A 12,479-nucleotide genomic window follows, 5' to 3' on the forward strand; every position below is an offset into this window, starting at 1 on the left:
TGATCTACTAGCAGGAGAAAAAACCCTTTTCCAGGAAATGTGGGTTGATCCAACCAATTACACTTGATCTTACTTTCCTGATCAAAGCATCTAGCTATGGTCAGAGTCATTCAGGTGGGCCACATGCATGTTCCGTTACAGACTGTTTTAAAAGGATTAGCTGTGTTGGGGATGACTATGGAATACTAACACATTAGGCACATTTTCTCTTTAATGCCCCCCAATTCTGAAGAATGTGGCCTCCACGGTGTTCCTTATACTTTTTATTTCTTATAAAATTTTTTACAATAGGTATATATTATTTATATTTATATACAGGGGGGGATCCACATTATCAAGGGAGGGAGAAATAACCTGGATTGCTAAAATAGAAATTTTGCACTCAAGAACTATTCCAGGTTTAAAATACCAAGCAGCTTGGTTGACATCCTGAAAGACTGGCCTGTTTACCTGCAGGCCAGTTAGCTTTAAACTCAGGAAAACCTCTAACCTCATTCACAGGGGAGAAGGAACAATAGTAGTAGCTACTGTTTATAGGCTAGGCCTTGTGCTTTGCTATTTGTATCTCCAACAATCCTGTGGTAGGTGTCATTACCCCCATTTTGTAGATTAGACCAAGAGTTTAAATAACTGACTTTAAATCTTTCTCTGATAACAAGAAACCATCTGAGAGGCACGTTCCACTTGAAGGTTAAGCAAGATGCCATCCTGGTATAAACAGTAACAAATTACAAAACACTCTGACCCAGAAACTACTGAAGAACAGTATCTAAATATTTATTGGTAAAGACAGGTGTTCAAAGATTACCGAACTCCTATTCTAATTGCTGTCAAAAATTAAATGCTACCTAGCTATAAATTCACTGAGAAATTTATTCTATGCAGATATAGGTAAGTTTGTGTTATCCAAATGCAAATTTAACTTGGTTTGAAATCCTAAAATTAGAACCTTGAGCTAAATGATAACTTTCCCCATATTTTTTCAAATTTACAAACTTAGATGATAAATAGACTCATCTGTATGAAACATGAGGCCGAATTAGAAAGTGGGCATGTGAACCCCTCGCTACCTGCTGCCTCCCCCACTGTGGGCTGCTGGGTCTGCTGGCCACTCCTGCTGAAGAGCAGCAATCCGTTTTCCTCAGAGGCTCTTCAGTAACAGTAACACTGATGCCTGAGCTTGCATCTTTAAACACATATTTCAGGGCTTGGAAGCTTCTGGGACCATAACTTTCACGCAGCCTTCCATAACAGTCTTTTCACTTTCTCTTACAAAGCATGACACAGCAATAACCGCAATGAACCGCTTCAGCCTTTGCACTTCTGCAGAAGCTACAACAACTTCTCCAACATATAAAGGGGCTGGAAAGTGAATTTCCTGGGAAATAAATACACAGCCTGGGCCTGGCATTTTAGTCCCCAGGAGAGCTGAAATAAGTCCATTGATCAAAACTCCATGCACAATTGTCTTTCCAAACTTGGTGTGCTTTGCAAAATCTTCATTTAAATGCAAAGGATTAACATCCCCTGTTAGTTCTGAGAAGGCAACCACATCCCTTTGTGTGAAGGCTCTGCTGAGTTCAGCCCGGTCTCCAACTCGGATGTGCATATGCTGAAAGTGCTGCCTGCTTACAACTGGTTGGTTCAGGCAGATTCTCCTCTGAAGGCTACACCACCAAAGACGACGGCTGGAAATTACGGGGAACATCTTCGGCACCCTCAAATTCCATCAACAGCAGCGCTGAGCCTGTTTCAGTCATCAAGCATTATGCTGGCACCAAAAGATAGTTTTGAGAGCAGAGGAATGTTTCTGAAATTGAAGACCATTCAATCCAATACTAGTTCCCTACTATTACCAGATAACGCAAGGAGAAATGGAGAAACCTATAATAGAAAGAAAAATGTTTACACAGTTATCAGGAGAAAATTGCACTGAAACGCAGGGCAATGTAGAAACATGCCTAGCTTACAGAATAAGCCAAGCTGACGCAGTAGCATTTTAACAGCATTTTGAGAGGTAGCCATAGATAAGCAAGTGGTCATGATGAGCTCAGAAAGAGCATGCCAATACACAAGTCACTAGGCATTATGCAGTAAGTGAAAGTTAAGATTTCTCCACAAGGTTCTAAGTTTTATCCCAAAACTCTTCCCATACAATCTAAACTCTAAGTGCTTTGCCTCATGTTTCCAGAAGCAATGAATGCCTGGGTTCCCCTCCCTCCCTCCCTCCCTCCCCACTGGACGACAGTAACCAAACTAGAGTTATACAAGCAGAAAAATGGAACACATTTTAAAAAGCAGTTTGATCCACTACTCAGCCTTGTTTGGAATATGTGAAGCAATAGTCTTTACCTGAATCACTCTGAAGGCACATTTCTTGCCTTTATAGGATCCTAACAGGGTCAAAGAGCTCCACAATCTGACAAGACCACTGCAGGAAAATTGAGAAAGCATAAAGATTGTCCCTGCAACATCTCCCAAGTAGTTTTGTTTGTGACAGCTCAGGAAACTCAATTTAAATGAGAAAACTTTAAAGCACAGTATACTATCGGCAGAGAATGAAATGAACCACAATTAGAAATGTTTCCAAAATATGTATTTCTGAATTTTAAAATAATACTAATTTCTTTTTTTAATATATTTTTTAATTTTAGAGAGGGAGAGAGAGAGAGAAATATCAATGATGAGAATCATTGATCGGCTGCCTCCTGCACACCTCCTACTGGGGATTGAGCCTGGAACCTGGGCATGTGCCCTTGACCATAATCGATCCCAGGACCCTTCAGTCTGTAGAAAAATGCTCTATCCACTGAGCCAAACCGGCTAGGGCTATATCTCTGAAGTTGCAACCATCACCATCAATTGGGAAACACTACAGTTGTAAGCAAATCCACGTTTTGCTCTCTAGGGTGTAAGCTCCTGCTAGGTGAATGTTCATGTTCTCCCCAGTTTAAACTTCCAAAAGCTGCTCAGAGTTCACAATGACAAAGCTCTTCTTATTCTCAGAAAAGAGCATTTTGGTTCTATTTCCCCACCCATCTCTGCTCCGTTATGCTAGAAATGCTGTTTGTCGTACCTGCTACATATTCTCAATATGGCTGACAAGGTCTCCTCTTCGTAGGTTAGGATGTCCAAGGGTAAGGCAGTGTCAACCTAAGTATGGGACAATGCTATTAGCAGACTATTACCTTCATCAGTCTAGGCCAGCCGTGGACAAACTACGGCCCGCGGGCCGGATCCAGCCCATTTGAAATGAATAAAACTAAAAAAAAAAAAAAAAGACCGTACCCTTTTATGTAATGATGTTTACTTTGAATTTATATTAGTTCACACAAACACTCCTTCCATGCTTTTGTTCCGGCCCTCCAGTCCTGTTTAAGAACCCATTGTGGCCCTCGAGTCAAAAAATTTGCCCACCCCTGGTCTAGAATCTAGTAACTAATCCTGTCAATTGCTTTCCTCCTCCAAAAAGAAGCAGTATTTTTTTTTATTATTAGTTAAGGTATTACAAATGTGTCCTCATCCCCCCCCCATTAACGCCCAACTCCCCCCCCCCCATCCCCCAGGGCACTGGAGTATTTATAACTCTTCACGGCCTGGGATGTTCTTCCTGTAACTCTTCACATTGCTAATGCCTCCTCTTCACCTTTCAAGTCTTCATTTAAATTGTTCCCTCCAGATCCCCAAGATGAAGCTCAATCACTTGCTTTGCTCTCTCACATACAGGTCCCACATATTTCCCCTTGCATAATAGTCATCATTTTTTTGCCATTTATTGTTCAACCTGGTTGCCTACCCAACATAATCAAGACCATTAGTCCATGAGACAGAGGCCGTGTCGATTTATAGCTATATCCCCAGGAGCCAGGTTTTATACCTGACATGGAAAGGATACAAAGATTTTTTCTTAAATTAAAAAAAAAAATCATTTAATTTTTTATTGAATTTATTGGGGTGACATTGGTTAATAAAACTATATAGGTTTTAGGTGTATAATTCTAAAATACATTCTCTGTATATTGTTGTTGTTTTTAAAATTGATTTCAGAGAAGGGAAAGGGAGAGATAGAAACATCAATGATGAAAAATAATAATCAGTTGGCTGCCTCCTGCTTGCTCCTCCCTGGGAATGGAGCTTGTAACCCAGGCATGTGCCCTGACTGGGAATCATTGAACCGTGACCCCCTGGTTCATGAGTCGACATTCAACCACTAAGCCACACCAGCAGGGCACATTCTCTGTATATTGTATTGTTCACCACCACAAGTTTTTTCTTAAACCTTTGACTTTCAAAAATTAGAGTCTCAGGCAATTACAAAGAAATGTACAGGAAGGTTCCATGCACCTTCTACCCAGTCTCCCCCAATGCTAACATCTTGTATAATATAGTACGATATTAAAACCAGGAAACTGAAATTGATAAACCAGAGTTTATTCAGATTTTACCGTTTATATATGCACTCATCTTTGTTTGCTTATGTGTGTGCATATGCATAGTTCTTTGCAATTTTATCACATAGGTAGTTTCATGTAACCACCACAATCAAGATAAAGAACTATACCACTGCCCTAGCCGGTTTGGCTCGGTGGATGGAGCTTTGGCCTGTGGACTGAAGGGTCCCAGGTTTGATTCGGTCAAGGGCACATGTCTGGGTTGTGAGCTCAATCCCCAGTAGGGGGTGTGCAGGAGGCAGTCGATCAGTAATTCTTTCTCATTATTGATGTTTCTATCTTTGTCTCCCTCTCCCTTCCTCTCTGAAATCAATAAAAATATTTTTTTTTTTTAAAAAAGGAGCTATATCACCTATATCACCACCACAGGCTCTTTCCTTCTATCCCCTTACAGCCACACCTACTCCTAAATTTCTCCAGTTTATACATTTATGTTATTTCAAGAGCATAATATAAATGAAATCCACCCAGTCCATTTCATTTGGGATTCGCTTTTCACTTAGTAAAACTCTCTGGATATTTGGTCAAGTTGTTGTATCGATAGTTTGTTCCTTTTTATTACTGAGTATATTCCATAGTATGAGTGTATTATAGTTTAACTATTCACCCATTGAAGGACATCTGGCTTATTTCTACTTTTAGTTTCTTACTAATAAAGGTGCTATGAACATGCATATACAAGTTTTGGTGGAAAGTTGTTTTCATTTCTCTAGAATAAATGGTCAGGTGTGCAACTGCTATGTTATATGATGGGTACATGTTTAGTCTGTTTAAGACAGGGATGGGGAACCTTTTTTCAGCCAAAGGCCATTTGGATATTTATAGCATTATTTGCAGGCCGTACAAAATTATCAACCTAAAAATTAGCCTATTACTTCTTCTATCCTAGGCCCTTCTTTGCTTCACTGCCCCCAGCTTTAATAACGTTGCTCTCAAAATAAAAAATAAACTGCCCAACTGTGTTCCAAAGAGGCTGTACATCTTATATTCCTACAACTAATGAATGAATAATTCAGTTTCTCTGCATCCTCGCCAGCATTTAGTGTTATCACTATTTTTTATTTCAGTCATTCTTCTAGATGTGTAGCAATATCTCATTGTATTTAAAAAAATTTAATTGCCTTGAGAGAGGAAGGGGTGGGGTGGGAGGGAGAAACATGGACCTGCCCAATACATAACTCATTTATGTATTCACTGGTTGATTCTTGTATGTGCCCTGACCCGGGCTCGAATCTGCAACCTTGGTCTATTGGGACGACTCTCAACCAACTGAGCAACCAGGCCACGGCTCACTGTGTTTTTAATGTATATTTCCCTAATGGTTAATGATACTGAGTATCTTCTCACTCATGTGCTTGTTTGCCAACTGTACATCCTTTTGAGTGCAATGTCTATTCATGTCTTTTACCCATTTCCTTAATTGTATTGTTTGGTCTTAATTGTAGTTTGAGTTTTGGGAGTTGTTTTTTTTTTAATATATTTTATTGATTTTTTTACAGAGAGGAAGGGAGAGGAATAGAGAGTTAGAAACATCGATGAGAGAGAAACATCGATCAGCTGCCTCCTGCACACCCCCTACTGGGGTTGTGCCCACAACCAAGGTACATGCCCTTGACTGGAATCAAACCTGGGACCCTTGAGTTCACAGGCCGACGCTCTATCCACTGAGCCAAACCGGTTAGGGCTTGAGAGTTTGTTTTTTTTTAACACATTCTAGATATTAGTTCTTTGTCAGGTATGTGGTTTGCAAATATTTCCCCTGAGTCTGTAATCTGTCTTTCCATCCTCTTAACTGAGTATTTTGTGGAATAAAAGTTTTTAATTTTGATAAGATGCTTAGCAGATTTTCATTTGGTAGAATATATGAATCAAGAAATAACTTCCTGAAAATTATCTGTCTTGGTTCTCTCTCAAAACTCTACTTGCTTTCAAGTGAATGCTAACACAGGACTGCTCAAATTGTTGGTCCGTGATAAGATAAGGAGCTGCCTCAGAATGTAAATCAACAATGTCAGTAAGCACACCTTTTAGTTCAGTTGATTTGTTCACAGGGAGACTTTCTCAGTTAAGGAAATGTGTGCTAATTTACATTCTACTGGGAGCCACGAATCTTTAAAAAGGGCAAAAAAAACCCATCAGCTGTCAGTCTCAAATGTACTTTGAATAGCACTGCACTAAAATAAACATTTGTCATAAAAATGAGTTCCTTGTCAAAAAGAGCGCAGGTTAGCCTGGCTGGTGTTGCTCAGTAGTTGAGTGTTGAGACCTATGAACCAGGACATGGTTCATTGCCAGTCATGCCTGAGTTTCGGACTAGATCCCCAGTAGGGAGTGTGCAAGAGGCAGCCGATCAGTGATTCTCTCTTATCATTGACTAGAGCAGTGGTTCTCAACCTTCCTAATGCCACGACCCTTTAATACAATTCCTCATGTTGTGATGACCCCCAACCATCAAATTATTTTTGTTGCTACTTCATAACTGTAATTTTGCTACTGTTATGAATCGTAATGTAAATATCTGATATGTAGGATGTATTTTCATTGTTACAAATTGAACATAATTAAAGCATAGTGATTAATCACAAAAACAATATGTAATTATATATGTGTTTTCCGATGGTCTTAGGCAACCCCTGTGAAAGGGTTGTTTGACCCCCAAAGGGGTCGCAACCCAGAGGTTGAGAACCGCTGGACTAGAGGCCTGGTGCATGACATTTGTGCACTGGGACCGGGGGTTGGGGGGAGGGGGGGGATTCCTCATCCCCGACTGCCCTCTAGCCGTCTGGGACCCCTCGGGGTCCTTAGCACTGCCGTGGAGGCAAGAAAGGCTCCCACTACCGCCACTGTGCTTGCCAGCCATAAGCCTGGCTTCTGCCCCCTGGTGGTCAGTGTGCATCATAGCAACTGGTCGATCCACAGTTCAGTTGATTTGCATTAGGGTTTTATTACATAGGATGTTTCTATCCCTCTTCCTTTCTCTCTAAAGTCAATAAAAAATATATATATTTTAAAAAGCATATCAGAACATACCTACCAAATATTCATCATTTCTGACATTTCAAATATGGTTTCAAAGTTTAAAATGTTTGGAAAAATGTTCTTTCAGTATTTATTACAAAGATCTTAGGAATGGTCCAATTCACCAAGCGATTCCATACCTCCCCAAATAGGTCCTTCAGGGCTGAAATAAGCAGCTGTTTGAACTGTGCAACATTCAGTCCAACCCCATGTTCTTGAAATTCTCTGTAAAAAACATTGAAAAGAAAAAATACATTGCATTAAATTTCATGCTATTCAGATTCATAAAAAAAATAAAAAGTAGAACTTAGGAGACTGAACTTACAGGCAGACTTTCATGTAGTGGTGCTCAGAGGGATTTTTGTAAACTATCCTCTCATATGTGGCAGCTGGGGCTGGCATCTTTTCCAATCCTGACTGCACCTACATTGAGTCAACAGGGCTAGAAATTAGCAAGGTACATGCTATTTTTCACTTTTTAAATGAGCATTTGGCCTGTTTGATTTTTTAAAAGAACTCCTAAGGACAGTAACTCATCCAATTTTGATCAAACTAAGGTAACTCATGCAGACACAAAGGAAGTTTCTGTATTTTATAATATGCCAGACTACTGTGTTCTTATTTAAATTCTAATAATATAATCCTGCCGTATATTTTCCACTACTGAGCACCCAGCTCTGCACTACATGCTTCACATGCCTTCGGTCATGCCTTCAAAATGCTCCTAGGAGGGAAAGCTGTTTTCATGCCCATTTCCGAGGACACCGAGGCTTGGCAAAAATAGGCAACAGCTGCCCAAGGGCATCCAGAGATTCCAACTACGTCTGAGTGCTCTCAAGACCAGAGGAAAGGCTACGAGGAGTAAAACCTGGGATCGGAAGGCCCTCCTCTTGTTTTCTGTCAGTCAACACAGAATATGAACAGGACAATGAGAGGCCACAGGTAGTTCCACTGTCCCCTCCCACGCAAATGCTCTCAGTCCGGAGGCTAGGTCGGCACAGGTCTATTTGGCAGCCCCATGACGGAACTGAGCTTACACAGCAAGGGGCTGAGAAGAGGAATTCCTGAACGGGCCCCCAATGCCACTTCTCACAGATCAGAAACTCTCAGGACGCCTGGCACATGCTGGGCGTTTACTTAGGTATGACGGCCTTGATGGAGTTGGCTGCCTGAGTTATGTATGGGAACGATCAGATCACGCTGATCTCCGTGTGGAGAATCCCTATCCTTGGCTCCACTCCTACCCCCCTCTCCTTCTGGGCAGCTCCTGTTCATCCTTCAAATTTTAGCTTAGAGCTCACCTCTCCCAGGCGGCTCACCACTGCAGGGAGCCCTTCTCTGACACCCTGTTCTAAGTTAGGCTCCTTTGTTATGCAATCTCTTAACACTGTCCATTTGTGTAATATCTGGTTCCCCTACTAAGGGGACCAGGAAACAGGCCCCCCCAAGGGAAGGGACTTCCTGAAAGTCACAAAGCTAAAGACCAGCATTTGCCAAAGCCTCTTGTGGGTCAGGCCCAGTCCCACCATTTCCAATGACAACCACCAGAGAAAATGAGAAATCAGGGTCAAGGAGCTGTATCCAACTAACCATCCCACAAACATGAGTATCTACTGCAGCGGTTCTCAACCTGTGGGTCGCGACCCCTTTGGGGGTCGAATGAACCTTTCACAAGGGTCGCCTAAGACCATCGGGAAACACATATATAATTACGTATCGTTCTTGTGATTAATCACTATGCTTTAATTATGTCCAATTTGTAACAATGAAATTGGGGGTCACCACAACATGAGGAACTGTATGAAAGGGTCGCGGCATTAGGAAGGTTGAGAACCACTGATCTACTGTGTCTGAAGTAAGTACTCAACACTTAACTGAATACGGAAGTGACTGAATCAATGGTGCAAGCGTTCGGCCTTTATGTTCAACAGTTATCTTTGACTTCAGGACCACAACGATGGTTACCTGGTGCTTCTTTCTCAAATCGCTGGTCCCCCCCCCCCCCCCCACTAGGTCAGGGGGAACAGAACCCTCGGTGATTTCATTCACTGCCTGGCACATGCTAGGCGTTTATTTAGGTATGACGGCCTTGATGGAGTTGGCTGCCTGAGCTATGTATGGGAACGGGGCTGGACCTGGGTTTAGGATGCCGATGGCAATGAAGACGTAGGAATGCTCTGGAAGGGGATGGCTGTGAGTGTACTTGATGCCCGTGAGCTGCACATTTCAACAAAGGGCTTCAGCAGCAAGCGCTGAGCATCACCTCTGGCTGAACAGACCTGAGCCGCAGGGTCCCCGAGAACACCGCCCTCTACAGGCTGCCCTGAGACGGCAAAGGCTGACGCCTGCGGAGCCCGCGCTCACCGGGCTCAGCACAAAAACGTGAACACTTCCACGGTAACTGTCATCATCATCACCTTTCAAGTTCGCCACTTAAATGGCCGCAGGGATGCCCTAGAACTTAGCCGTTACTAACAGGCCTCCCTGCTTCCCTTCCCAACCCGGCCTCCACTGCGGCCTGGGTGGACTTTTCAACCCCGTTCCACCCAGGGAAAGCCGAAGCCCCCAGACCCTGCGTCTCACCCGATGCCTCCCTCCCACCCACAGGCCTCCTGGCTCCTCATCACACACCGGTTGCCTCCCGCCTCCGCCTCCTCCTGGCGTTTCCGCAGGGGCCACGGGGCTCACCCCTCCGCTCCTCTGCCCAAGGCTCACCCCTCGACGTGGCCCCGGAGCTACCGAACCCGGCAACTGCCCCCCTGCCATGCACCTGCCCCCCTTCTCGCAGCGCTTCCCACCTGGGGTCCGACCATGTGACTCACTCATCACTGTGTCCCCGCCCCGCCGCCTAGAACGTACCCTCCGCAAGAAACGGACCCGTTTCTTCCCTAAGAACCAAACAGGGCATCACACTCGGCAGGCAGTCAGTATATAATGTCTGAACTAAATCACTGATTTTTTAAAAGCACTGACGTCATTTCCAACTTCCCCGGACACACGTCAGCTATGTACTTAGCGCGCACGTGACGCCCAGCGCCCGCGCTCCGCACCCGGGTCCCGCTCGGTCCCGCCGCCACCCGCCTCTTCCGCGGCCGCCCGGTACAGAGGCCCCGGGGGCCGGGAGGTTCGCGGCCCGGCCTCGCCCGCCGCCCGCCGCGTCCTCCGCCGAGGAGAGGCACTGCGGCCGCCCCGCCGCCCCGCCCTGCGCACGCGGCCTGGGTCGCCGGCCGCCGTCACCCGCACGGCCGACCGAGCCGTTCCCGAAGGTCGGCCGTCCGCGAGAGCCCCCGCTTACCGCTCTCGCCGGACCAGCCCGACGCCTCCCGACTCCCGTTCACTGCGAGAACTTCCCAGGCCGGGCCCTCCGCCGCCGAGCGGGACCCTGGGCCCGAGCAACTCCGGGGCTGTTTATGTTCGGCTTCCGCTGCCCCGCCCCCCGGTGCGCGACGCCAGGCGCGGATGTGACGTCACTGCGCGGAGGCTCAGGGACGGGCGCGTGAATCCGGATCCGGAGCTGAGACCCGCCGCGCTCAGCGCCCTCTGGTGGCCACTTCGGGGAAAGCCGCGTGTGCCCCTGCCCGCGTGGGTTCCGGCACTCGGGAATGTTTATTCCGGGTCCATAGCCATTCTTCACCCATCATGCATTCATGCAACAAGTTTACATCTCGCATCTCTTCTGCGGAGCATCTCCTAGGTCACGCACTCCCCAAGGCCGGGACTCGCTCTCGGTGGCTCTCAGCACATAGTCTATGCATCTATTCATTAAGCTGAGCCCTTATAACTAGTATGTGCTAGGTACTGGGGACTCCGTGAAAAACCAGAAGATCCGGCTTCTGTTCTCATGAAACACAGTGCTTGTATTTAAAAGTAACAGCTACTAAAATAAATAAATAAATAAATAAATAAATAAATAAATAAATAAATAAATAAAAGTAACAGCTACTATTTATCAAGTGTGGGTTGCTTCGATCACAGGTACTATGGGGAAAACTTTACACATGGAACTCTCACACAATCCTAAGGTAGTTGTTATGATCAGACCCATTTTACAGAGGTGCAAACAGAGTCACAAGAGGCTAAGTTACTTGCCCCAAATCACAGTTGTAAGTGGTGGCGCAAGCCATCTGACTCCAGGTGGTGCCCTCCACATTGCACCTTATCACCATCAATTGTGTGGTATGAGTCAGGGGTATATGGGAAGAGGCTGAGGCTGCCAAATCTTCAGTGTAAGCCCTATGAGGAGAGAGCCTTGTCTGTGCTGGCTTACTGCTACATTCCAGTGCTTGGCACTCACCCCGTATTTACTGAAAGCAGTGGTTCATGAATGGGGGTGCTGATTTTGCCTGGGTCAGGGGCAAAGTGCTGGCTGCCTTGCACACCTGAGCCTTAGCCAGGTGGCACCTTCTGTCTCATTTCTGTTCTCAAAATGCCACTGTCTGCTATTTCCTGAAGCTTCAGTCCTTGCCTGTGGACAAGTTCCCCAGTCCTGTGGCTTCTGCTTCCCTTCCTTCACCCCTCAGAGGAGACAGAACTTGTTCCAGATCCGGGGAGAGGGAGCGGAAATCAACACAGGCCCAGGCATTTTCCTCCAAGAGCTTGGACTTCAGAAGCTGCCAAAAGTTGCTTCAAGTCCATCTTTTGCCACTTATTCAGTGTCCTAATCTGTCCCATGGAGAGGTTAGTACCATCTCCCTCAGAGTGTTGAGGAACAAATCGTTTTTGTAAAGTGTCTGGCAGCCAGAAAACACTCTGGAATGAGAGAGAGTTCCCTAAACCCCTCCTGCCAGGCTGCAGCCCAGAGAAACCGGAGCACCTCATGCATTTTGGATTTCAAAGAACTGGGATAATTTTCACCGTCTTGCAAAAACCCTGAAAGTGAAGGCCTTCCAAACTGCCTGAATTCTCTCAGTGCTGTCGGAGTTTGGGATCAAAGGAATACCTCTGAATGAGAAAAACAATAGTTGATTGACTTGTTTTTCAATTTTAAAAATTTTAATAGACATTTAGGCT

General features: G+C 45.0%; 2 protein-coding genes across 3 annotated transcripts; both read right to left on the bottom strand.

Annotated features, from left to right (window-relative positions):
* Positions 1–323: 323 nt before the first annotated feature.
* Positions 324–1,856, bottom strand: HTD2 (hydroxyacyl-thioester dehydratase type 2). The gene has a single exon (XM_081105909.1). It carries the CDS (start codon positions 1,706–1,708, stop codon positions 1,202–1,204), a length of 507 nt encoding a protein of 168 aa, XP_080962035.1. The 5' UTR covers positions 1,709–1,856; the 3' UTR covers positions 324–1,201.
* RPP14 (ribonuclease P/MRP subunit p14) lies at positions 755–10,910 on the bottom strand. 2 transcript variants are annotated; one of them, XM_081105910.1, is made up of 6 exons: positions 10,765–10,910; positions 7,795–7,892; positions 7,610–7,694; positions 3,077–3,153; positions 2,353–2,431; positions 755–1,884 (listed from the first exon to the last, which is right to left on the bottom strand). In XM_081105910.1, the coding sequence occupies exons 2-6, from the start codon at positions 7,869–7,871 to the stop codon at positions 1,828–1,830; spliced, it is 375 nt and encodes a 124-aa protein (XP_080962036.1). In that variant the 5' UTR covers positions 7,872–7,892; positions 10,765–10,910; the 3' UTR covers positions 755–1,827. The 2 variants fall into 2 exon arrangements, with proteins under 2 accessions (XP_080962036.1, XP_080962037.1); XM_081105911.1 differs by lacking the exon at positions 10,765–10,910 and adding an exon at positions 10,329–10,672.
* Positions 10,911–12,479: the final 1,569 nt, after the last annotated feature.

This window comes from Myotis nattereri (genome assembly GCF_964212035.1).
Source record: "Myotis nattereri genome assembly, chromosome: 14".
Taxonomy (NCBI): Eukaryota; Metazoa; Chordata; class Mammalia; order Chiroptera; family Vespertilionidae; genus Myotis; species Myotis nattereri.

Bases quoted from the DNA above. Each gene is read 5' to 3' on its own strand.
- HTD2 (XM_081105909.1), bottom strand. From the start codon at position 1,708: ATGTTCCCCGTAATTTCCAGCCGTCGTCTTTGGTGGTGTAGCCTTCAG.
- RPP14 (XM_081105910.1), bottom strand. From the start codon at position 7,871: ATGCCAGCCCCAGCTGCCACATATGAGAGGATAGTTTACAAAAATCCC. The intron at 3,154-7,609 runs GTATGGAATCGC...TCCCATACTTAG, and splicing joins TGAAGGACCTATTTGGGGAG to GTTGACACTGCCTTACCCTT. The intron at 2,432-3,076 runs GTACGACAAACA...ATTTTCCTGCAG, and splicing joins ATATTGAGAATATGTAGCAG to TGGTCTTGTCAGATTGTGGA.